The sequence below is a fragment of the Rhinopithecus bieti genome, unplaced genomic scaffold, assembly GCF_001698545.2.
Source record: "Rhinopithecus bieti isolate Rb0 unplaced genomic scaffold, ASM169854v2 scaffold_2350, whole genome shotgun sequence".
Taxonomy (NCBI): Eukaryota; Metazoa; Chordata; class Mammalia; order Primates; family Cercopithecidae; genus Rhinopithecus; species Rhinopithecus bieti.
In genome coordinates, this window is record NW_016803902.1 from 4128765 (window position 1) to 4156601 (window position 27837).

General features: G+C 35.1%; 1 protein-coding gene across 1 annotated transcript in view; it reads left to right on the forward strand.

Moving 5' to 3' along the window:
• The window catches only part of ANO5 (anoctamin 5), a 103711-nt gene that overhangs the window by 35068 nt on the left and 40806 nt on the right, over positions 1–27837 (forward strand). The window contains 8 exon segments of the mRNA XM_017858470.1: positions 304–417; positions 5133–5201; positions 6464–6748; positions 9773–9886; positions 13473–13588; positions 25588–25722; positions 26092–26197; positions 26296–26356. Coding sequence (XP_017713959.1) covers positions 304–417; positions 5133–5201; positions 6464–6748; positions 9773–9886; positions 13473–13588; positions 25588–25722; positions 26092–26197; positions 26296–26356 — 1000 coding nt within the window.

Consider the following 27837-nt stretch of genomic DNA (forward strand, 5'->3'; position numbering starts at 1 on the left):
TATATATATATATATATATATCCATTTCATATTTTGGTATGTTTGCAGCATTTTTGTTGTATGTCCATGTAGTTAACATGCTTATCTTCCTCCTGAGTCATTATTGCTTAATCTTTTATATGGAATTTCACTTTATAAAACAAAGCATAATCTGTTGCTAAAAACTGGTTATTTGTCTTGACTTGTCATTTCAAGACTGAAAAAAAAGTAGCTGGTGACCAAATTATAAATAATTCCTTTTGTGCTTTTGCCATTTCAGAATAAAACTATAATTTACAATTGTGTCATTTATGTCTCCTGCAGTTTCAAAAAAATCAGCAAAGCAAAGATTCTATCTTCTTCCGAGATGGGATTAGGCAAATTGATTTTGTGCTTTCCTATGCTGATGACATAAAGAAAGACGCAGAGTTAAAGGCGGTAAGTGCATTATAAAAGAAATGGGAATAATAAAAAGAAGCACATTTTATAGTTTCACATGGATATCTGCATTGAATTATGTTGTAAAAGTGAAAGGCCCTTAAGTGTTACTGAAACCTTAAACTGAGCGAGATAACTGTAAAGTAGGCAGCCCAAGAATAGACATGTAAAGTCAATGTTATTTTTTGGATATTTTGCGTGCTGACTTCTTTTCTTCTTCTTCCAAGTATCTGATTCTTTTTATAGCTCACTTGAGTATTAAATGTAACATCCAAAATTTGAGGTATGTGTCTGAATATAATAATTACCTTTTGTATGATGTTTTCATTTTGGAAATATATGACTAATCTATTCCTCTAGGTATAGCCTTTATATTGTGCTCTATTCCTGATTTTGTCTTATTTGTATTACACATCACTTTATGAGCTTATTTGTTCATGTTTTTACTTGTTTGCTGTCTCCAACACTATAAATTAAGTTTATGGGGCCAAGTACTTTGTCTTGTTTATCGCTATGTACCCAAATCCTAGAACAGTGGATGGATTATAATGGATGCTCAATAAATACTCAGTATTTGAAATCATAAATCAATCCATTTTTATACACACATTTACTTATATACTTACAAAATAAATGTCATATAAAATAAAAATTAAAAATAAAGATATTATTCCCACAAGACTCTGTACACATACAGATCTGTCCCTTTTTTTCCACCCACTGCCTAGAAAGCCTTCTACCAGGCCTCTGAAATTCATGAACCATCATCATTTTCATCTCTTCTCTGAACGTTCCTGTAGCAGTCCTCTCAAATGATGATTATTTTACTTTACACAACATTTCCCTAGAGATGGGGTAAATGCTGCTTGCCCTCCTTGTATCTTATTGCTGTGTTCTCCTTCACTTGTCCCTGAAATTCCTGAGCTTTAAATCTCATCAGATTTATTATTATCCTGCGTTGTTTTTGTCATTTATCTGTCTCTGCATCTTCTATTCCTCAACAATTTTAGCTCCTGGATCACTGTCAGTCTTTCCAGCAATCTTTTTAAATCATTGATAGTATCAATTCATACTTAGATGATTATTTTGACACTCTGGCCTCTCTGTTCCTTGAACTCCCTTTTCCAATGATCTTAGCTTCTACTCAGCCATTCACTCATCTAGAACTTGTCATTACTAATAACTGCAACTATTTATAATTTCATTCTGTGTGTGCAACTGTCTGATTACACCTCACATCTTTCTGATCCACATTCTTCCTCCTTCCACCTCACCAGGACCAGGTAAGAGGCAATCATCTTACTGATCTTTGCTGCTCTTATTCCCCTCTCACTCTTTATTCAGTTTATGTCTCGTGGTCAACAATTGTAATTACTGTGTTACATATCTCATCAAGTCCCTTTCCCCTCTCCTAGTTGTGCTTGACAAAGCAACAACTTTAGTTAAACCCAGCCCCACCTACTACATGCCAGCACACATGCAGAAAGGAAAACTTACAATTTACTGACTGACTTTACCTTACATTCGTGCCCATGGACCTTAACTGGGTCCTTATGCTTTGTGGCAATCATACTTTCCTTCCATATTCTATTGTCTCCCACTTTCTTAGATGACTGTTTTATAATGATTTTTTCTCTCCTCACACCTCCAATACCTCCTCCTATCTTCAAGCTTAGCTGATCACATTTTTCTGCTTCATTGAGAAAACTGAAGCAAGAAGAGAAAACCTATAAATTTCTACCACCACATCTGTCCATCCACCAGGATTTTTGCTTGTGTAAGCTATCTTACTCTCTGTTACCATAGACAAACTATTTATCCTTCTACCTAAAGGCAACTCCTCCACGTGTGCCCTGCATTCTTTTTCTTCTTGCCTACTATTCAGGAGTGCCAAAGACAACCCTCAGGTTTAGGGGTTCATTACAAAGAATCACAGGACTCAGTTTATAGTCATGCTTATGGAGACATTTTATTACAGTGAAATGATAAGAAGCAAAACCAGCAAGGGAAAAAGCTCATGGGACAAAGTCTGGAGGAAACCAGGAGCAAGCTTGTAAGGACTCTTCTCTCAGTAGAATCACAGGATATACACTTACTTACTCCAGCAACAATGTATGAAAACACATGTGAAATATCTATTGGGCAAGCCCATTAAAGTGTACTAGGTTTTTATTAGGGGCTGGTTACCTTGTTGCCTTCAGCCTAGCACATACCAAAATTTCATACTCCCAGAAGGAAAGCAGATATTCAGCATAAATGACACTATTTGGAAAAACAGTATAGGCAAAATGAGTCACTCTTATCAGTTCTGGGAGTGGAGGGAACTCTTCAGAAAAGCAAGTCCCAGACACTAGGAAGCCTTTTGAAAGTTGCTGGCAGGCCTTTCTAAGGATAGGAGTTTAATGCCTGCTTTGTTAACTCATTTCTGTATACCTATTTTGGGATATTGCTCCTAAAGTTAGTTCCTCTTTCTCCTAAATTATATTTGATATTCTTTACTAGGCCATTTTCTTCAATGAACAAATAGGCTGTTAATTTTCTATATTAAAAGTTATGAATAAAACCCTCTTTTTGTCCCAGTTTTCCTATTAGCTACTATTTCTGTATTTTTTTCCTGTTCAATTATATATTAAACTCATTCTTTTCAAGCCTTCATCCCAGCCACTCTGCCCATCTCCTTGTATAAAATCCAGTGGTCAAGCCTCGGCCCTCATCTTACTTGACCTATTAGCAATATTTGACACAGTTGATCCTTCCCTTTTCTATTGTGTATGTTCTTCATGTGGCTTCCAGGACTCCACATTATCTTAGTTTTTTTCTTATTTCACTAGCTGCTCCTTCTCAGTCTTTGCTTCTCCTAAATCTCTTATTATTGACGTGCCTCAGGGCACAGTCCTTAATCCTCACCTTTCCTTAACTTACACTGATGTATTTGATGATTCTGTCTTACTGTTTTAAAATAATATATTTTATGATTTTATATACATTAATCATACAATCCCTGAATTTACTTTTCCAGTCCACATTTCTCTTCCAACTGTGCATAACTAAATGACTATCCTGCATCTCATACCTTCAATAAGGTACTGGCATAACAACAGACACACAGACTAATGAAATAGAATAGAGAATCCAGATTTAAATCTATGCATTTAAAACAAGCTCATCTTTGAAAAGGGGGCCAAGTGCATACAATGGAGAAAAGGTAAGCTTTTCAATAGATGATGCTGATAAAACTGGATAATTATATGTGGAAGAATGATACCAGACGCATAGTTCTTACCATACAAAAGATCAAATCAAAGTGGATTAAAGCTTTGACTATAAGAACTGAAACTTTGAAACTACTAGAAGAAAACACTGGGGAAATGCTCCAGGATGTTGATCTAGACATACTTCTTTGGTTAAGACCAGGCAATTAAAGGAAAAATAGATCACTGGGATTATATCAAGCCAAAAACCTTCTGCACAGCAAAGGAAAAGTGCCCATTATTGGATGACTAGATAAAGAAAACGTGGCAAATACATATAATGGAATATTTTTCAGCCATTAAAAAAATGAAATATTATCATTTGCAGCCATCAGTGGAACTGGAAGCCATTATGTTAAGTGAAATAAGCCAAGCACAGAAAGACAGATGTAATATGTTCTCACTCATGTGTGGGAGGTAAAAATGTGGATCTCAAGATAGAGTAGATTGGTGGCTACCAGAAGCCAGGAAAGGGAAGGGGAAGGAGGGAGATAAAGGGAGAAAAACAGTATAAGTGTATTTATTACTACTGAACTGTACACTTAAAATGGTAAAGATGATAAATTACATATGTATGTTTTAACTCAATAAAATGTCTTAAAATAAAAATACTTTTTTTTTGTCATCAATACATTGCTTTAATAAAGGCTGGGTGGGTGGTTCACACCTGTAATCCCAGTGCTTTGGCAGGCTAAGGCGGGAGGATCAGTTGAGGCCAGGAGTTCAAGGCCAGCCTGGGCAGATAATGACCCAGTCTCTATAAAAAATTTTTTTTAAAAAGTATCCAAGTGTGGAGATACCTGCTTGTAGTCCCAGCTACTCAGGAGGCTGGGGAGGATCACTTGAGCCCAGGAGTTTGATGCTATAATGGGCTGTGATCATAACACTGTACTCCAGCCTGGGTGACAGAGCAAGATCCTGTCACTGCAAAACAAACAAACAAACAAACAAATGAAAAACTAAGCACCCAAGTGGTTATTTTCAGTAATGACCTATAGTTAAATTTAAGTTTACTTTTTGCTAAGTGAAGCCATTTTGTCCTTCCGGATTAAAAAGTCTTGATGACATATTGGCTTAAAATTCCATTAAATATATAGTTTATTTGAAGAGTATTGATCTTTGTAATAGTGAGTCTTTTCAACTTGGAGCATGTCTCTCTGTTTATAAAGTTTTTTAAATTTACGTTACTCAGTAAAGTTTTGTGCATTTCTTCAGATAGAGGCTCTGCGTATTTCCTGGTGATTATTCCTAGATATACTGCATTTTTGTAGTTGTTGCGAATTATAGCACAAGAGAAAAGCAGTACCTGACATTCAGATGGAGCACTTTTATATACAACCATGGCAGAGGCAGAGAGCCATCCAAAGTCACAACCATTGTGTATTGAATCTGTCAATACTGAGCAAATAAAACAAAAGTGTTCTGCATAATTCTGTTGATTTTTTTTTTTTTTTTTTGTCATAGGAAAGAAGAAAAGAGTTTGAAAAAAATCTCAGAAAAACAGGTCTTGAGTTGGAAATAGAAGATAAAAGGGTAAATGTAGTTGATAATTTATACCAGACTCTTTAAGTGTTGTTTTCTCCTATTCTGGCCTTTGACTGGATAGACTCTGTGTTTGGGGGCAATACAATAGCTCTTTTGGCTACAGATACATGCACTGGGATGATAGGGCCTGTAGTCTTACAGGTAAGTAGATGAGTACTGTGAATATGCAGTAATAAATGGACACAGTTTGCATTCAGGATACAAAGAAAAGAAGATGTGGACTTTTCACATAACAGTTTCATTTTGAAGTCTGGCTATAATCTGGTCCCCTAAATAATTAACCAGGCTGTCTTGCAGCATAACGTGCTGTCTAAGCCAAGACATTCTTTCTGTTCATGAATATACCATGTTTTCTTTTTAAATTCATTTTTACTGTTTTTTTAGAATTTCCTTCAAATTTGTTTTTAAAGTCCTGTGTAATATCTCACCCTATCTATGAAATTACTAATAGTTTCAGCCTGGGCAACATAGCAAGATCCTGTCTCTACAAAAAATAAAAAATAAAAAATTAGCTGGGCGTTGTGCCTGTTGTCCATCTACTTGAGAGGCTGAAGCAGGAGGATTGCTGGAGCCCAGGAGTTTCATGGTTGTGCTGCTGCACTCCAGCCTTGTCAACAGAGTGAGGCTGTGTCTCAAAAAGAACAGAAAAGAAAAGAAAAGAAAAACTAAAGCATTACTCTCCAGTTCTCCCATTTTCAGTGAACTAATAAATTATTATACCATACAATCCGTAATTTTTCCTATGCAATGAACCTTTATTACCTAAAGTTCTTCCTCTTTGTGTAGGCTAAACAAAGAAGTTGGGTAAGAAGAGTGAGTGCATTTTACAGTCTATATGTATCCCTTATATAACTTAAGTAAAATTTTAAACTTATAGCTAGTTACTAAAAACTTAAGAAATTGCCCAGAACCACATAGGTAATTGTGGATTTAGAGATGAGTATACATTGACCATGAAATATATTTTTAAAAATATTCTTTCTCTGTTTGTGTGTGTCTTTATATGTCTCTTTCTGTCTTTCACATATATACACACATTATATGTATACATATACACATGTTTATGTAACTATAACTATGTTTTGTGAATTTTGTTTTCTCAAAGTTTTGCCTGAAAATTTCAAAAAATTGAAAATACTTTGATGTGTTTGAGATTTTATAAAATATTATTTATTTTATTTAATCAGCTCAATAACAAACTGATCAGTAAGCTTTCTGCTATTTTGCTTTTTTTTTTTTTTTTTATGCAGGACTCTGAAGATGGAAGAACTTATTTTGTCAAGATCCATGCCCCTTGGGAGGTATTAGTTACCTATGCTGAAGTCTTGGGAATCAAAATGCCTATTAAGGAGAGTGATATTCCCCGACCTATGCACACTCCTATGAGCTATGTGCTTGGGCCTGTGAGACTCCCAACGAGTGTGAAGTATCCCCATCCTGAATATTTTACTGCCCAATTCAGCAGACATCGGCAGGAGCTCTTCCTCATCGAAGATCAGGCAACCTTCTTTCCATCCTCATCAAGAAACAGAATTGTAGGTAGAGAAGACCTTTGGGCACATCCCTTTGAATACGAGATATATGCTTGTGTGTGCTTTTATACATGTGCAGATGTCATACCATTTCTGCAAGGTGTTTCTGTATAGGATATAAGCATTTGGTGATATTGAAAAGTTTGAAAGTGTAATTAGACCACATAAACCCATTATCCTCCCTAACTCTCAAACTGTTGTTTAAAAATGAGTGGTTGATGGTATGGATGTAGTAAAGGAAGGGATGTTATACAGTATTGGAAAAAGCAATTAATTGAGAGCTAGAGGACTTTGATTTTGTAAGATCTTTGTAAAATGGTTTTACAGTCTTGGAGTTTGGTTTTATACAGTCAGTGCATAGTAAAGGAAATATTTATCATTCCAAATGGAAATAGAATGTTTTAATTTCTTTATATATGGATAGAATTTGAGAAACCTCAAAACTTTTTTTCCTTCATTTAAAACTATTTTCTTTCTTCTAAATAGTATTGTTTTCTCTGCATTTGAAGTCCTAGGATCTTTAAGTTTCCCACTAAAAGCCTCTCTCACAAAGAATCATGGTTTTGTGCCACTGTTTGTGCTTAGACAGGAATAATATCCACTTCATAGGTTACCTAGATAATTAAATTAGTTCAGACATAAAAAGCTTTGAGCAGTGCCTGGCACTATTTTCTTAAAACACTCTCATAATAAGCAGAAGCTATTGTTGTTCCGCCCACCAGAATGTCAACGAGCAAAATTCCTTGAGCATCCCCCAAAAAAACTGTTGCCATGGCCTTTGCTCTTGATTTGTCTGCTTTTGCTTTCCCTGAACCACTTCCAGCTTTATCTTCAGGATAGCACTGGCAAAGCCATGTTTCATCCCTGTCATAATTCTTCAAAGAAATTCTTAAGGATCTTGATCCTACTTATTTAAAATTTCCATTGAAAACTGCTTTTGTCTACAGGTGAACTGAGTACAACAATTTTCACACCCATTGATTGGAAAGTTTGCTCAACTATAATTTTCCAGTCAGAATGGTGAAACCTGAACCAGTTGAGATATCTGTGGTGTTGGCCTATTATTTGTGCTGTTCGTCTTTGGTCCTCTTCAATTAGGGCATGAACAAGGTGAATTTTTTCCTTGCAAATTGATGTAAACGGTCTGCTGCTGTGGGCTTCATCTTTGACATCATCTCATCCCTTCTTAAAATGAGTTATTCATTTATAAACTGTTGATCTCTTTAGGGGGATTGTCTTCATAAACTTTTGGTAAAGCATCAGTGAGTTCACCATTCTTCCCCCCAAGCTTCACCATAAATTTGATATTTGTTCTTGCTTCAATTTTAGCAGAATTTATGTTGCTCTGATAGCGGCCCTTTTCAAACTGATGTGTCCTTCTTAGTCCCTCAGACTAAATCCTGTTCGGACATGTTATAACAAGTTAGTATGAGTTTAATTTTGTGCATAAAATTTGAAAACCACACATATCCATTTTTCATGAGTCTTTTGAAGACTCCCTTGTACCCTGAGAAAAAGGAGGTGGGGAAATCACTTTCCCTTTTGGCACCAGGGAAAATCTACTTCTTTTACATCTATCCTTACCCCTGCAGTATCTCCCTTTTGTTGTTACTAACAGTTTATGGTGACAAAGACCAGACACACTTCACTTTCTCCAAATTCTCATTCTTCGTTTTATAAATGGTTAGCTGAACTGTTTATCCTCATTGATCCATCAGAATAAGAAGTTGACCTTGACTTGACCAAACTTTAATTAAGCTTCTCTTCTCCCTATAAGAACCTGAACATTGACCTACCCTCAGCCTGAGCCAATATTGTCATGTGTAGCAGCTCCTCCTTAGCATAAAGAAAGATCATCCCTGACAGTTGCTTACTTCTCCCTATGAATGAGATCACTTTTCTGCCCGACCTTTCAGATGTTTGCAGATCTCTGAATCTTTCTATTGCAATAGTCCCTCTCCACCTTTTGCAATAATTTTTTTCAAATAATGTCTTTTCAGGCCTAAATTCAGTTTTTTTTTTCAATTTTACAATACTATACTTTACTTATTATCATAGCTTTATAATACATCTTAATACCTGGTAGTATAAATATTTCCACTTTGTTAACATCCCAAGTCAGAGTTCTTACTTTGGTGAATCTTTCCTAAGGAAATAATTCAAAATATGTAAAACAGGTCATATTTATGACATTATTTATAAAAATTAAAACCACCTTGCATAAATTATGATTTCTTTACCAAGATGGGATATTGAGCTGCTCTTAACATGGATGATGAGTTTAGATGATGATGATTCAAGAACTACAACCATTCCAATCAAAAAGTCTTTGAATGGTAAAATGTAAAAGAAAGGAAAGATTGGGGACTATGTATAAAACAGTGCTGAATAAAAACAAATTTAGCAATTCGAAATACAGAAATTTTGAAGAGTTGCTGGAAGATAAAAAGCAAATGAGATTGAATTCACAGAAATACAAGAACAGAGGACAACAAAGCCCAATTATATTCAGGATAAAACTGATAGAAATATGCAAGTCATTGCAAAGTGGCTGTAGAGATAGGATCACCTTGGCTAATAAATTCAGATATCAGGTAAAAGGCCTTGTAAAAATAATTAATTGAAGAAATATTCAAGACAGTTTGGATAAATATCAATTCTACTCCATATTCCCCCAATTGACCTGTTAGTAGTGACATTAGTCTCCTACTTGAAGCCCTAATTATAGTAGAAATTCTGGCACAAAGAACTAAAGAGGAGGTTTGGACAGGAGAAACAATAAATTATGGTCCGTTCACCTCTTCACCCCATCAAAGGAATGGGGAGCTCTCAGACTCACAAGCTAAAATATCTGCAAACTCCATATAATCCCACACTCTACATATTCCAGACAACCAAGAGAAGCTTCCTTCTATAATTAGAGCCTGTATCTACATTCAAAGTAGACATTGTTAAATTGTGATTGAAAGGAATGTGGAAAGCGTAAGTTCTGAAATGTGATAATGTCTTTTTGTACTTATCTTGTAGGTGTACTATATTCTCTCAAGATGTCCTTTCGGCATAGAAGATGGGAAGAAAAGGTTTGGGATTGAAAGGCTGCTAAACTCTAACACTTATTCATCTGCCTATCCACTCCACGATGTATGTATAGGTTTGATTGTGAAATTTTGAGCTTATTTTCCTCCTGCCATGTTCATTACTGGGAGAGAGAATCTTCCTTTACTTCAAATTGCTTAGTTTTCTCTCCTGGTGGGAAAATCCCCAAAGACTTCCTGGTTCCAAGCTGAGAGCTTTACCAGCTGTGCCGAGATATATACTAAATGTGTCTTTGAAGTTTCAAATGGACACGTATTTTAAAAACTTTTACATTTGCAAATGACTTTTTATTAGAACCCATTTTGAAAACAGCAGTCACATTAAAAGAATATTTTAGAACATAATATTTGGAAATTTCTATCTGAGTCCATTAGTTCTTTTCTCATTTATAAAGTTTTGAAGCTGTTAGGAATTTAAATTACATGCATTCGCATACTCATTCATCAAATACATGATTGGCTTCAATTATATGTAAAGCATTCTGTTAGCCATTATTGGAACACAACCATGAATCCAAGCTCATAGTCTAGGACTCTCCTAGAAAGAAAGCATGTGTACAATTGCAATATAAACTAAAGCATAAGAATGCTTCAGATGTTATGACAATTGATATTCAGAAGAATTTTTTTGGGGGGCTGGCAAATCATTGTACAAAAACATTGAGTTTAAAAGTTTAATAGATAAGTGACATTTTACATGATTCGCCTGTTGAACCAAACCTGAAAACTTGGCCTTGGAACCAGTACTCAGCCTAATTTCTTAGCCTAATACAATAATTTTGTATTTTTAGTAGAGACGGGGTTTTGCCATGTTGGCCAGGCTACAATTGAACTCCTGACCTCAGATGATGGAAACTTTTTGATGAAAACTTTCTCATTTGAATAGCCAGTGTTTAAATTTCACCACCTATTGACAGTAGAAATCCTGTGGCTCAATGTGTATATATTCTACTTTGAGATCATCCCTTGGACATCTATTTTATTGTTTCTTTTGTTACAGTTTTACTCTTCCATACTTAAAAGACTTTTGATGATGTATTCTCTTTGAAAGAAATATAGTTCTCAGTAATAGAAGAAACAAATATTTTAATTGAAACAAGTGGCAGCTAAATAATTCCCCATTTTTTGAACAGTGTTGCTGTAATAGTTCCCAAAAGCCCAAAGCCAAGCTCTTCCTTTTCTAGGACTTGGTCTGTTGTGCTAGTTTTCCTCTGTTAATATTTAATTTTTGTTTTGTTTACTTTTGTTTTTTGAGATGGCGTCTTGCTCTGTTCCCCAGGCTGGTGCGCAGTAGTGCAATCTTGGCTCACTGCAGCCTCCGTCTCCTGGGTTCAAGCAATTCTCCTGCCTCAGCCTCCTGAGTAGCTGGGATTACAGGCACATACCACCACGCCTGGCTAATTTTTGTATTTTTCATAGAGAAAGGGTTTTGCTATGTTGGCCAGGCTGTAATTGAACTCCTGACTTCAGATGATATGCCCTCCTCAGCCTCCCAAAGTGTTGAGATTACAGGCATGAGCCACTGCAACTGGCCAATATGCAGTATTTATTCAGTAGTATGAGAATTTACTCTAGGTCAGCTCAACACTGATTAGTTTTTTTTTTTTTTTTTTTTTCCTTTATGTGTTTCCTGTAAGAGTAGACGAAATTTTCCAAAATGAGTCACCATTTTCAACAGGAGTGTCAATTTAGTAACTTAAGTATCAGAAAAAACAAACAGCCTCTTCTTTTATTCAACAGCCCTTGAACACATATATAGTACCTAATCACTGAGGATTGGTTCCAGAACCAATCCCCTGACCCTTGGATACCAAAATCCCCGCATGATCAAGTTTATTATATAAAATATAGTAGTATTTGCATATAGCCTACACACATTCTTCAACATACTTTAATTCATCTTAGATTATTTATAATACCCAATGCAATATAAATGTAAATAGTTGTTATGCTGTGTCTTTTTAAAAATTTTTTTTACTGCTGTCTAAAAATATTTACAATCTTCTTTTGGATAGATTTGTGGATACAGAACCTGCAGATACAGAGGGCCCACTGTCACATTTTTTTTTCCTGGGGCAAAGAAACTCTTAGGAGATTATAGATTCTAAATAATAACATGGACATTTGGTAAAGCAGAGATCTAAATAGGTTAATAAACACTTTGCACTGCATTCTGTGCCAATCTTTCTTCACAAAAGGGCTCATTCTTTTTTCTAAAGATTTTGAGTTTTTTTTCAATTAATTTTTAGGGCATTAATTCTATCCTTACAATGCCATATCATAAAGCCAAACTAATGTCTTCAGTCATCAGCAGTTTTAAACTATACATGTAGCCTTTCAGTAGAGTTATATAGGCTCATTGGAAATGCAATGTCACTGAGCTGTCACTAGAGATAGCTATAACTTACTGTTGATTTTACTTTTTAATCTTTCTTTTCTTCTGAATGCAACATTAGGTACTGGATTTTCCCTTATGTGCTCTTCAGAATCATTTTCAAAATACCCACATAGGCTGCTTTTTTGGTTGTTTAATTTCTTAAGATTCAGTTGAATTACCTCAGAAGAAGAAAAAAGTTGGAATCTTGGTGATGCAAAATTTAACGCCTTTTCATATATATATTTTCACATGTGCTAAATTTTAAACTGGATATCTATTCAGTGCTGCCTTCAGCAGTTCATTTGTCTACGGTAAAAACAGAATGTCTTAAACAGCCACAGTGTACACAATACTTTGCTAGGCCATGAAAATATATAAATAATATCAGTCGGTATCTAACAATGGGAGAAGAGCTTATGCATGAAGCAATACTGAGCCCCTTAAATGCTAAAGGTTTTTGTAATATTTTAAGTTCTTTGGCAAGTGGCTATGAGAAAGGACAGAACAGGAATCTCTTCCCGTAATAGCAGTATGACCTTGGATTCATTGCTTAACGTTCCTTGAGGTTTAATTTTTTCATCTATAAAAAAAAGTGTGGCCGGGCGCGGTGGCTCAAGCCTGTAATCCCAGCACTTTGGGAGGCCGAGACAGGCGGAGGTCAGGGAATCGAGACCATCCTGGCCTTAATACGGTGAAACCCCGTCTCTACTAAAAAATACAAAAACCTAGCCGGGCGACGAGGCGGGCGCCTTAGTACCCAGCTACTCGGGAGGCTGAGACAGGAAGAATGGCGTGAACCCGGGAAGGCGGAGCTTGCAGTGAGCCTGAGAGCCCGCCCACTGCACTCCAGCCTGGGCGGCAGAGCAAGACCTCCGTCTCAAAAAAAAAAAAAAAAAAAAAAAGTGTTAGCCCATTTCTAACGTCCTATCTAGTTATATAGTGATATGGCTCTCTGGGCCTGGAATATTATACTAGGATTTGAGCAGAGAAGAAAGGGCATTCCATGTGAAAGAATAGCTTGAGTAAAGCCAAAGTCTTACACTTTTACTTGTATTTTGAGATAGCTTTGTGTGATAATTTAATAAATAAATATTATTATAGTTTGTGAAATAATTTCATATCAATTGAATATGAAATCTAAAAGTAAAAGAAAACATACCCTTGTTTACTAACCTTCTTAGAACAGCAGTGTTTATTTACTTCACCTTTGTCTTTTGCTTCATCTTTTATGTACCCTCCTCTTGAATATCTGCAGGGTCAATATTGGAAGCCATCAGAACCTCCCAATCCCACCAATGAAAGATACATACTTCACCAGAATTGGGCTCGATTTTCCTATTTCTACAAGGAGCAGCCATTAGACTTGATTAAGTAAGTTTCATACATAGGATCAGACCAATTAAAACTTGATAATGTGATTTTTATTCACGATGGCATAATATTCTGTTTTATTTAACTACTATTTTCACCCACTACATTTCACAGCTTCTTGGTTTCATATCTACACTATCAATTAGCAATTCATTTAGGAGAATGTTGTTGCTAAATTGATGAAAGACAACAGAGATAGTATAGTGGTTAAGAGGTTAGACCTCAGCATTTAACTAGGCTGAATTCCAATCCAAGTTCTGCCTCTTGAAAGTTATATGAATTTGGTCAATTTACTTAAACATTATGAAAATAGGAATAACAATATTACTACTTTTTAGCATGGTAGTTATAATATCTATACTATCTGTAAAATGGGAATAGCAATATTACTACTTTTTAGCATAGGGACTAGCACTTAGTGTTTAATACATATTAGTTTTTGTTTCTCCTGAAGTCCAGAAATTTGGAACATAAGACAAAGGTTGTGTATTGATGTTTGTGTGTGTGCTCTCAGTGAGCTGTGACGACATTTGTTCTATGACCTCAATCCTTTAGACAGTTTCATTAGCTAAGCAAGAAGACTATGGTTGCAGGTTATTGCTTTAAAGCATAGCAATACTGTAAGCATACAGGATATTAGGAGACTTCTATGATTTTATTCAATGAGCTATTAGATTAGAGATCTCTTGCTACTATAGGCAGTGTTTTTTACTTGGTGATTTATACTTGCATTGCTATGCTTACACAGCATCACAGTATCTGTTTCATGAGACTGATTTGAATGGATCCATCCAAATCAATTGAAATGTTATCTCAACAGTACGTTTAAGTGAAACTAGAGGACACATTTTGAAAAATCAATGCCAGTTAGTCAGTTTATAAACTGGGGCTTTTAATAAATCATGCAAACTCCTTCTTGAATGGTTATTTTAACTGTTTTGAATAATAATCATTTAATACTTTAAGTTATAAAACTAAAATATTTATCAAAACCATTTCAAATAATTAAGAGATTAACAAAGTTTTAAGTGAAATTCTACCTTCATCAAACTCCACAAAATAACTAGACTTGATTTGGATAATATTGATTTAGTCCTATTTTGTTTTATGTATAAAAAAGCACAGAAACATTTTTTTTTCTGAGAGCAATGGCATCTTTCTCTTCTCTTTCATGCTAAGATCTTTCTGTATTCACTAAATAGTATATTACTGATATCCTTCTATGAATACACAAAGATCTGTCTGATACTATTTAGTGGAACACAGAATACCTTATTATAAATTTTCATAATTCATTTATTGGTTTTTCTATTGAAAAACATTAGGCTGTCCCAATTTTTTAATATAATTTCAACTTTTAAATTTTAGATTCGGTGGTATACATGCATGTTTTTTATGTGGATATATTGCATGATGCTAATGTTTGGGTTGCAGATCCTGCCACCCGAGTAGTGAGCATAGTAACAAATAGGGAGTTTTTTAACCCACACCCCTCTCCCACACTACCTCCTCTAGTAGTCACCAGTGTATATTGTAGTCATCCTTATGTCTATGTGTCTTCAATATTTAGCTCCTGCTTACAAGTGGGAACATGCAACATTTGGTTTTCTGTTCTCTTATTAATTTGCTTAGGATAATGGCCTCCAGCTGCATGCATGTTGTTGCAAAGGACATAATTTTATTGTTTTTGACAGTTGTGTAGTATTCCTTGGTTTATATATACCACATTTTATTTATTTACTCCACCATTAAAGGGCACCTAGGTTGATACCATGTCTTTGCTATTGTGAATAGTGCTGCGATGGACATATGGGTGCATGTGTCTTTTTGGTAGAACAATTTATATTGCTTTGAGTATATACCCAGTAATGAGATTGTTGGGTCAAATGATAGCTCTGTTTTAAGTTCTTTGCAGAAGCTCCAAACTGTTTTCCACTGTGGCTGAATTAATTTTCATTCACATCAACAGTGTATAAATGTTCTCTTTTCTCCACAATCTCACCAGCATCTGATATTTCTTGACTTTTTAATAATAGCCATTCTGACTGGTATGAGATGGTATCTAATTGCAGTTTTGATTTGCATTTCTCTGGATTAGTGATGATGAGCATTTTTTATATGTTTGTTGGCTGCTTGTATGTCTTTTGAGAAGTGTCTCTTCATGTCTTTTGTCAATTTTTTAATGTGGTTATTTGGATATTGCTTGTTGATTTGTTCAAGTTCCTCATAGATTCTGGATATTAGACTTTTGTTGGATGTGTAGTTTGTGAATGTTTTGTCCTATACTGTAGATTGTCTACTCTATTGATAGTTTCTTTTGTTGTGCAGAAGCTCTTCAGTTTAATTAGGTCCCACTTGTCAATTTTTTTGTTGTTGTTGCAATTACTTTTGGTGACTTAGCCAAAAATTATTTACCCAGGCCGATGTAGAGAAGGACATTTCTTAGGGTTTTCTTCTAGGATTTTTATAGTTTGAGGTCTTACATTTAAAACTCTATTCCATCTTGAGTTATTTTTCTACATGGTGAAAGATAAGGGTCCAAGTTTTATTCTTCTGTGTATTGCTAGTCAGTTATCCCAGTACCATTTATTGAATACAGAATCTGTTCCCCATTGCTTGTTTTTGCCAGCTTTGTTGAAGACCAGATGGTAGGAGGTGTGCAGCTTCATTTCCGGTTTCTCTGTTTAGTTCCACTGGTCTATGTGTCTGCTTCTGTACCAGTACCACACTATTTTGCTTACTGCAGCCTTATAGCATAGTTTGAAGCCAGGTAGTGTGATGCTTCCAACTGTGTTCTTTTTGGTTAGGATTGCTTTGGCTGTTTGGCCATTTTTATGGTTCTATGTTAACGTTAGAATAGCTTTTCTAATTCTGTGAAAATGTCATTGGTAGTTTGATAGGAATAACATTGAATTTGTAAATTGCTTTGGGCAGTATGGCCATTTTAATTATACTGATTCTTCTAATCCATGAGCAAGGAATGTTGTTCTGTTTATTTGTGTCATCTCTGATTTCGTTCATCAGTGTTTTGTAGTTTTCCTTGTAGAGATCTTTTACTTCCTGGATTAGCTGTATTCCTAGATATTTCATTTTCGTGGCTATTGAAAATGGAATTGTGTTCTTGATTTGACTCTTCAGCTTGAACATTATTGACATATAGAAATGCTACTCACTTTTGTTCATTGCTTTTGGGTCCTGAAACTTTACTGAAGTCTGTTATCTGTCATTTATGAAGTCTAGGAGACTTTTGGTGGAGTCTTTAGGACTTTCTAGGTATAGAATCATTTGTCAACAAAGAGAGATAGCTTTTCTTCTTCTTTTCCTATTTGGATGCCTTTTTTTTTTTTTTTTTCCCTTGTCTGATTCTTCTGGCTAGGACTTAAGTACTATGTTGAACAGAAGTAATAACAGTGGACATCTTTGTTTAATTTCATTTCTCAAGGGGGATGATTCCAGCTTTTGCCCATTCAGTATGATGTTGGTTGTGGGTTTATCATAGATGGCTCTTATTATTTTGAGGCATGTTCATTCAATATCAAGACTATTGAGGGTCTTTTTTATCATGAATGGAAAGGGATGCTGAATTTTATCAGAAGTTTTTTCTGCATTTATTGAGATGATCATATGTTAATCGTTTTTCCTTGTAATTCTATTTATGTGGTGAATCACATTTACTTATTTGCACTTGTTGAATCAGGCTTGCATCTCAGGAATAATGCCAGTTTGATCGTGATGTATTAACTTTTTGATGTGCTCCTGGATTTGGTTTACTAGTATTTTGTTGACAATGTTTGTGTCTATATTCATCAGGGATATTGGCCTGATATTGTCTCTTTTTGGTTGTTGTGTCTCTATCAGATTTTAGTATCAGGCTTGTGCTGGTTTCATAGAATGAGTTATGGAGAAGGCTTTCCTTTTTGAGTTTTTGGAATAGTTTCAGCAGGGTTGTTACCAGTTCTTCTTTGTATGTCTGCTAGTATTTGGGTGTGAATTCATCTGGTCTAGGGAATTTTTTGGTTGGTAGATTTTTAAATTAATGATTAAATTTCAAAACTTATAATGGTCTGTTCAGGTTTTTACTTTCTTCCTAGTTTAATCTTGGGAGCTTTTATGTTTCCAGGAATTTATTCATTTCCTCAAGATTTTCTAATTTATGTGAATAGAATTTTTCATAATAGTATTGGAGGATTTTTGATTTCTATAGGATTAGTTATAATATCATCATTGTCATTTCTCATTAGACTTATTTGGATCTCCTTTTTTTCTTTGTTAATACAGCTAGTGATATATCTTATTTATTCTTTTGAGGAACCAATTCTTGGTTTCATTGATCTTGTGTATAGATTTTTACATCTCAACTTAGTTCGATTCTTTTATAATTTTAGTTGTTTCTTCTGCTAGCTTTGGAGTTGGTTTGTTCTTATTCTCTAGGTCCTCTAGGTGGAATTTTAGATTGTTATTTTGAAGTCTTTCTTACTACTTAATTGAGGCATATTAGAGCTGTAAACTTTCCTCTTAGCACTGCGTTAACAGCATTCCAAAGATTTTGGTAAGTTGGATCTTATTTTTATTAATTTCAAAGAATTGTTTGATTTGTGCCTTAATTTGGTTTTATACTCAGGAGTTATTCAGGAGCAAGTTGTTTAATTTCCATGTATTGGTACAGATTCGAGATATGTTGGTATTGATTTCTATTTTTAAAGCACTGTGGTCTGAGTGTGTGCTTGATATGATTTTGTCTTTTTTAATTTATTGAGATTTGCTTTATGACTAAACATGTGATCTCTGAGAAGATGAGAATATATATTATGTGATTGGTTAGTGCTCTGTAGATGCCTATTAGGTCCAACTGGTCCAGTGTTGAGTTTAATCCAGAATTATTTTGCTAGTTTTCTGCATCAGTGATCTGTCTAATGCTGTCAGTGGGATGCTGAAATCTCCCACTACTATTATCTGGCTCTCTAAGTGTTTTTATAGGTTAAGAAGGGCTTGTTTTATAAATATGGGTGCTCCATTGTTGGATACATATATATTTAGGATAGTTAAGTCTCCTTGTTGAATTGAGCCCTTTATAATTATGTAATGACCTTCTTTGCCCTTCTTAATTCTTGTTGGTTTAAAGTCTGTTTCATCTGATAGAATAGAGACTCCTGTTGTTTTTGTTTTCCATTTGCATGGCATATCTTTCTCCATCCCTTTACTTTGAACCTGTGAGTGTCATTATACATGAGACGGGTCTCTTAAAGACAGCAGACAGTTGGGTCTTGTGTTTTTATCCAGCTTGCCACTCTATGTCTTTTACATGCAGTGTTTAGACAATGTATATCCAGTGTTAGTATTGATATGTGAGATTTTGATCTTGTCATCACATTGTTAGCTTGTTGTTTTGTAGACTTGATTGTATAGTCTCTTTATAGTGTCTCTGGGCTATGTGTTTAACTGTGTTTTGTGATAGCAGGTATTGTTCTTTCATTCCATGTTTAGTACACCCTTAAGGACCTCTTGTAAGCCTTGTGGAGTGGTAAAAAGCTATCTCAGAATTTGCTTGTCTGAGAAGGATTTTATTTCTCCATCACTTAGGAAGCTTAGTTTGCTGGGATATGAAATTCTTGGTTAGAATTTCTTTTCTTTAAGGATGCTACAAATAGGCTTCCAATATCTTCTGACTTGTAAGATTTCTGCTGACAGGTCTGCTGCTAGCCTGATGGGCTTCCATTTGTATGTAATCTGACCCTTCTCTCTAGCTGCCTTTAAATTTTTTTTGTTCGTGTTGAACTTGGTGAGTCTGATGACTATGTGCCTTGGGGATATAGTGTCTCATCAGGGTTCTCCATCTTAAATTTGTGTATCAATTTCTGGTGAGATTGGGGACATTTTTATAGACTATATCCTCAAATATTTTTTCCAGGTTGTTTACTTTCCTGTCTCAGGAATGCCAATAAATCGTAAGTTTGGTCTCTTCATATAATTCTAAATTTCTTGGAGGTTTCGTTCTTTTTTTTTTTTTTTTTTTTTCACCTTTGTCTGGCTCAGTTGATTTGAAGAACTGATTTTTGAGCTCTGAGATTCTTTCCTCAGCTTGGTCTATTCTGATATTAATACTTCCTATCATATTATGAAATCCTTGTAGTGATTGCTTCCATTCCAGAAGTTCAGTTTTGTTTTTTCCTAAAATGGCTATTTCATCTTTCAGCTCTCAGATTGTTTTACTGGATTCCTGGATTACTGGATTGGGTTTTAACTTTTTCTTGATTCTCGATGAGTGTCATTTCCATCTAGATTCTGAATTCTATGTCTGTCATTTCTGTCGTTACCATCTAGTTAAGAACCATTGCTGAGAAGTTCATTTGGAGATAAGGGGACACTGACTTTTTGAATTTCCAGAGTTCTTGCACTGAATCTTTCTCGCCTGAGAGGGCTGGTGTTCCATTAACTGTAGTATAAGTTAAGTATAATCAATTGACTTCATTACTGGGTGCTTTCAGAGAGCCAAGGCTCTGTACAGGGTCTTTATGGCAGGATTCTTGCCTTGAGTTTCACAGTTTTGTATATTGGCAGTGTTTTTGGTGTTGTAATTTGGGCTATTATCCAGTAGATGGCACTTAGGAGTAAGAGCCAGCAAATAGGCTCCGCCTTGCAGCGCTTCATTGTTTCTGCCTATTCACAGCAGTGCTCTGTGGTGGGGTGAAAAGAGAGATGACCCTCTCTCCTTCCTGGTATGCTTCGGGATCCTGGGAGAGCCCCCTCTGATCACTGACACTCTGTCTGTGTTTCCTTTGTTACTTGCTAATTTCAGTATTACTTCTGATATGATCTGATATGATTTATAATTTGCTCTACTTATCTCTGGTGTTCAATCAATTTTTGTTTTATATCTTTCCACTCTTCTCTATTCCTTTTTTTTAGTTTTTATGTTTCTGGGGTTTTCTTGTATCAGCAAATAATTATTTGAGAAGAGTTCACTCCATTTTTAGGTTTTTATTACAGTATCATTCAATTTCATGTTATTTGGGGAGAATTATCAAACTAAATAATTTACTTCACATTTTTTGATTTTGTTTTTGTTTTACTTTTTTTATGGATGTGATCTACATATTTCAATTTGTTTTTAATTTATGAACAGAGTTTCTAGCACTAGAATGCCCTTCTCTGTTAGTCCATCACACATTCTCAAAATACTGTCTGTAGACACATTTTCTGCAGTGTTAAAAATGTCATTTTCATCATTGTGTGCCTGTGTTTTGACTGTGGCTCATCACATGAGGTCAGAGGTAGCATTTTTTACTTGTGGCATCGTGTCGGCACTCAAAAAGTTTTAGATTTTGGAGAATTTTGTATTTTGAATTTTCAGATGAGGAATGCTCAACTTGGTGAATGCGAGTGAGGGAGAATCTGTTTCTGTGTGTGCTGGACCTGAAGCTTCCTGTGAGTCTCAGAGCCGTGGGCACCCATCTTCCCTTGCCCTGCGAACCCTATTTCTTTCATTTCTACAAGATTCCAACTCTCCTCTCTTATTTCCTTTTTTCTGTTTACTGCCAGTCCTCCAAGGAGTACCAGTCTTCTCTTTGTATCTGATTCTTCTCAAGAAATATTGCTTTTCTCAGGCTGCCACTTCCAGTCCTGCTCTTTTCAGATTGTTTCTGATAGATTACAAATGACCAAATCCCAACATATATTCTGCATTAGGGGATTTAGTTAAACTTTTCTCTAGGGGTTATTTTAGCTGTGTTTCTTTATGTTTCCCACTCTACTTTACATGTTTCCCCTATAATTTCTTAAACATCTTCACCTCTCTCCTGTATCTTACGTTTGTAGCAGCAGGTGTTGAAGTTGTGTTTATTTCCTTACTTACAGGTAATTTGAGGATCATGATGTTCTCTGTCATGATACTGAAAGCCTGTATTGGGTTTGGATTTTTTTTCCTCTCCTTGTTGATTTCATGGATTTTAGGAAAGGTTTTATGGGTTGACTTGGTAAAAGTTAAAATATTCTTAACATAGAAAGAATTTGCCTGTAATCTCAGCACTTTGAAAGGCCAAGGCAGGCACATCAGTTTAGGTCAGGAGTTTGAGACGATACTGGTCAATATGGTGAAACCCCGTCTCTATTTTTAAAAATAATAATAATAATACAAAAATTACCCCAGTGTGGTGGCACACATACCTGTTAGCTACTTGGGAGGCTGAGGCAGTAGAATTGCTTGAACCTGAGAAGCAGAAGTTGCAATGAGCAGAGATCACACCACTACACTCCAGCCTAGCACAACAGAGTGAGACCCTGTTTCAAAAAGAAAAAAAGAAAAGAAAGAATTTATTCATAGATGCATAATTACAATTTACACATTTATTTTAATGATACTTTATTAAGCATCACTACATATCAAGTAAGGTACTGTGCCTACAAAGATAATCAGATTGTGGTTTCCTAACATGAATTTGTTTGCAGGAACACACACAAATGCATATTAGTTACAGCACAGTAATACTTCAAACAAAATACAGAGGGAAAAGCACCTATTTTCATGACAACCTCTAGGAAAGCTTCACAGTGTTCATTCTTGAACTATGTCTTGAAAGATAAGTAGCAGGATAGTAGGTAAAGAAGTTAGGTAAGAATATCTCAGGCAAAGAGAACACACAAGAGCACTGTGTGTTTAGTTCTTCATGTAGGAGTGTCGGCAAAGGAGATTTGAATGTTTACCAGGGACAAAATCCTGAAGTACAATGCTGAAGTAAAAAGATGAAGCTTTGAAGGAAGAAAAGGATATTGCTTAGTTTTTACTTTAGAAACATCATTTTATTGGAAACAAAAGATAATTTAGATGGATATAAGATTGAACTCAGGAAAGTAAGGAGGTTGTTAAAATTGTTCAGCAATAAATATTAGAGGTCTTTTCAAGGCATTGGCAACAGGAAGGAGAGAAGACTATGAATTAGAAAAATATTTTTATGACAGAATTCATTGGACCTAATGGATTATTGGATATGGAGGATAAAAATAAGACAGCATGATAGAGTGTCTAGAAAGAGATACAGTTTATAGGAATCTGAGTTCCTAGATTTCACATATTTCATGTTACGTCTACACCAAACATCACTTTCATGTCCAGATATCTGGAACTGGCTTTTCTGCCTTTTGAGCACAGATAATTTTGTCACATTAGATAATAATTTTGGGGAAGATGGCAATGCCAAGATTGAAAAAAATGGGCTGATAGAGCATATAAAATTGAAGACTGATCACTGGCACATCAGTTCTATCAGCTCATTTTTTTCCTTCCAGCTTACACTTCATGTAACGTTTTTTGATATCCATATGTTGTATGTTAATGCTTAGAAATAAAATTGAAATACTGCCACATACTAAATAGCATAGACTAAATATATGTGTGTGGTACAGATAACGTTATTGCAATGTGAGGATAATACTGAAGCTAAGTTTCTCAGATGTTTATGGATTCATTGTAAAAATAAATCACTTTAGAAATAAAGTTTGCATTTATTGATTGATTTCTCAAGATTGTATTCAATTTAATTCTATCATCATTCTTTTGATTATTTACTATGTTTTCGACTAAGTATTACATCTTGGAAATACAAAATGAGGGCAGTCCCCTCACACAGTATCTCGCAACCAATATTACTGAATCTCTTCTACCTATCAGATGCTGTGTTAGATGGTGCAGTGCCACAATCAGTTGAAAGTCTAGTAAGTAAAATGGACAGGTTAAAAAAGATCATAGATTTAAATATGTGACATATTTTTCTAAAAAATAATACTCAAAAGAAGTCTCTCCCTATATTTGAGCTTTTATAGTGTCTCATATTATTAGATTTCTCTTATTTTCTTAATTAGACCAACAAGATAGTTTAAATTAAATATTAAATGTGATTTCAATAATGTATACATTTTTACCATATTGCAAATCTAATAAATATCTCTTGCTTTCTGAGATCCTGAAAGATTATTTAGTTGTTAATCTGTTACTGTTAGACACCCAAGTCCAAAATTTAGTAAAATAATTTGAATATTTCCACATGTAATAAATACTTGCCTGATTTCATTTAGTAAATTCTCAGCAATTTCTCTTTTTGACAGGTCTAGAGTTCTTGAGGGATTTTATTTTTTATGCTCAAGGAATAAGAATTGTGACAATCGAAAAGGAGAAAAAAGTAGTACTTTAAAACTAAGGTTGTTGAAATATCCAGTTTCCTTATGAATTATTAAAGAATGTTTAAATCTATAGCAATAATGTTGATATTATATTTCTAATAACATTGATTCTGTAATTTTTTGTTTGTTTGTTTTTTTGTTGTTTTTGGAGACAAGGTCTCCCCCTTTTGCCCAGGCTGGAGTGCAATGGTGCGATCTTGACTCACTGCAACCGCTGCCTCCCAGGTTCAAACGATTCTCCCGCCTCAGCCTCCCAAGTAGCTGGGATTACAGGTGCTCGCCACCACACCCTGCTAATTTTTGTATTTTTAGTAGAGACGGGGTTTCACCATGTTGGCCAGGCTGGTCTCGAACTCCTGACCATGTGATCCGCCCACCTCGGCCTCCCAAAGTGCTGAGATTACAGGCGTGAGCCACCATGCCCGGCTGATTCTGTAATTTTTAAAACATTAAAATAGACATGGTAAACAGTAAATTTCATAAAATATATTTTTGTACTTTTTTCTGATTTTGATGTTATGTACTATCACAATATTTTCTACATTTTTCAGCAAAAAACTGGGAGAAACCAAGTTCATTCACTCTAAGTATGAGTAAGCTTATACTTAGAAGTTGTGAATGGCAGATTAACAAGGGAATATTATAGCATTATAATTTAATTTCAAGTTTATAGTGATCTGGAAAACCAAATTAGGGAAATTAACAGTGCAAAAATGTTCATCATCACTGAAAAGCATGAAAAAAGACAGGATAAGCAGAAAGATGCCTACTAATTTTAAGAGTGTTGAACTATGAAGAGTGGGAGGTTCAATAAAATTAATATTGTATATGATAAATATATTTTAAAATATCATTGTGAAAAAACATTTATAACCGTTATGTTCAGATATGTGTTCTTGTTGAGCATATATATAAATTACAATTTAATATTAAGTACTTTCATTGAATCATATAGCACGCTACTAGAACACAAAAGGTATCACATCTTTTTGCCTAGGAAACTGTGGAAAGACTCACAGATTTGGTGAGCTGGGATCTATATGAAAAAGGAGGAGGATTAGTCAGGTTAAACAACAACAATAACAAGAAAACCTGACTTTCTGAGGAGGAGAAAACTACTTTCTCTCATTCCTAAATGGGGTACTCAGTTAAAAACAAAATACTTGGTTGTGAGAATTAGGTTGTACCAATAAATGCTGTCACTTTTCAATTCTTTGAAAACCAAGAGCTGAGCTGCATATTTCATAGAATTTTTGCTGAAGTAGTCATGTTTAATTCCTTGGCCTGCTACCTATGTTACAATCCTGTAAACTTCCAAGATTCAGACTTGGAGAAAGATGGAAATGTATACCTACAATGTGGTCAGAGAAATGTTTTCAGTTTTAGAAAGAGGGATAAAGCAAAAGTCCATGCAGATTTTGGATATGGTTTTGATTTGTTAAGTTCATTCCTAGAAATTACATTGTAGAATATTCTGTAGTTTATTTAAAGACCATTTAAATTATCTTTATAATATAGAGGCTTTCTAAATTATCTTATTTAAATTTTAAATTTAAATTCCATTTAATTGGCTTTCTACTTATATCTGTTATCCCTTTTAATCCTTGTATCAGCCCTTTCACTGTGGGATAAGTACTATCTTGTGTTAGAACATGATAATGATATGGAAACTGAAGTTTAAAGAGTTGAGTAACTTCACCAAAATTATATGTCTAGAAAGCAATGGAGCCAAAATTAGAATATATTCCTGTCTGAATAAAAAATCAAGGCTCTCTGGACTATAACATTCTTCCATATTCTGATTCTGTTTTTACTCTTTTCAACAGGAATTATTATGGAGAAAAAATTGGTATCTATTTTGTCTTTCTTGGATTTTACACAGAAATGCTATCCTTTGCAGCTGTAGTTGGCTTAGCTTGTTTTATTTATGGTTTATTATCAATGGAAGATAACACAAGCAGGTAAGTGCACCTGAGTTGCCCAGATAGAGAAAACGTCTTTATCTTGTGCCAAACGAAGCTGTTGTTATTATTTCCCTGGTGTTTCCTTCAGAATGTTTCCTTATAGCAGCAGATAATTGATGTTTTCCAAAAACTTCTCCAACATAACAGTAGCCTCTCACCTGGTGCTTTATGGAAAATCTGTTTTTAATGATGGGCTCTGAAAAGTCTACTCCTCAAAGCATGACTTGACCCACTATAGAAACTGCTGCTTGATTGCCCCCTCTGTTATATGTGAGAAATTATATAAGTAGTTGTTCTAATAAGAACAGCTTGGACTTTTACCTAAACGCCTATCACTTTTCAGTAACTTGGCTGTTCCTCTTGCAGCACTGAAATCTGTGACCCTGAGATTGGTGGTCAGATGATCATGTGCCCACTCTGCGATCAAGTGTGTGATTATTGGAGACTAAATAGTACGTGTTTGGCTTCAAAGGTATGTATGCATTGTAATATGTTGAAAAGGCTTTGAATTTTCCTTCTTTTCATTACATTAAGTACTAAATTATCTTTGTGTTATTGTTATTTTTACAGTTCTCCCATTTGTTTGATAATGAGTCAACAGTGTTCTTTGCAATATTCATGGGAATTTGGGGTGAGTAAATAGTCCCATAAAGAAACAGCTTTCTTCCTATTAGTGTGTTGTTTTGCCTCCATATACCATATGACAGATGAAATATCTTACATACCAAATGTGGTTTTAGATCATTGCGTCTTTGTTAGCATTAATACACTGATGGAGTGCATATTAGTGGCCATTGGTTCTTGATCCACAAAGGTCTCTATTAAACATCAGCTCATTTCTTATAATTTTTGAAACACCAAATACATTAGTTTCCCACTGTCTTTCAGTGCCATGTTAAAAACAGGCTCAAAAGTACTTAATTCAGGAGAGACTAAACAAATATTTTGTGGCTGGAAGATATTGAGTCATGTATACAAACTGGAACAAGGATCAAAAACTTGAGGACTAATGAACATTTATTTAGTCTAAATTGTCAAGTTATAGTTTCCACTTCCACGTTCATTCATTAAAAATCCTTCATATAAAGTGGAATCTCCCTTAATTTTGAAAATGCCCCACCCAGGACTTCATATTTTCCATTTTAGTTGGAAAGTTAAAGTGTCATGAAGTTTTTCCTATCATTAGCAAGGAAAATATGTTCTGTAAGAATAACTTTGTTAGAAGAGACCTAAAGACTGGTCTAAAATATATCACAAAACTTGGAATTCATGGGTGTAAATTAGACATTTTTCTCAATTAAAAAACACCTCTAACAAACACAAATATGTGCCATTCAAAACTGGGCAAGGGTGGCCTGGTGCGGTGGCTCACACCTGTAATCCTAGCACTTTGGGAGGCCGAGGTGGGCGGATCACGAGGTCAGGAGATCGAGACCATTCTGGCTAACATGGTGAAACCCCATGTCTACTAAAAAATACCAAAAAAAAATTAGCCAGGCGTGGTGGCGGGCGCCTGTAGTCCTAGCTACTCAGGAGGCTGAAGCAGGAGAATGGCGTGAACTCGGGAGATGGAGCTGCGTGCAGTGAGCCCAGATCACCCCACTGTACTCCAGCCTCGGTGACAGAGCAAGACTCCATCTCAAAAACAACAAAAAACAAAAAAACAAAAAACTGGGCAAGGGCTGCATTATCCAGGCAAATAACATCAAAATTTTTAGATATGTGTGCAAAGCAGAGGGATTTATGGATTTCTCTCATTTCTGCTTGGCTGCTGTGGTCTGAAGAGAGCAGCCTAGATTCAAAGAGAACAAAGAATCTAGAAATCTTATTAATGGTTTAACAGCAACCCCAGTTTTTGTAAGTTGTTGTATATACATCCATTTATCATGAGGCTGCCAAATCCTACCTCTCCTTACTTGGAATCAAAAATGAATGATAGGTGCATGATTAAAACAAATGCATTGTGAGAATTTTCCATTGTTTCCATGGAGAGAAATTGTGCACCAACACCTGCCTTATATTACATCATAAATAAAAGAGTGGGTGTGTGTGGAGCACCCCACAGCACTATCACAGCACTATTTGTAGTTACTTGATCACAAATGAGACTGG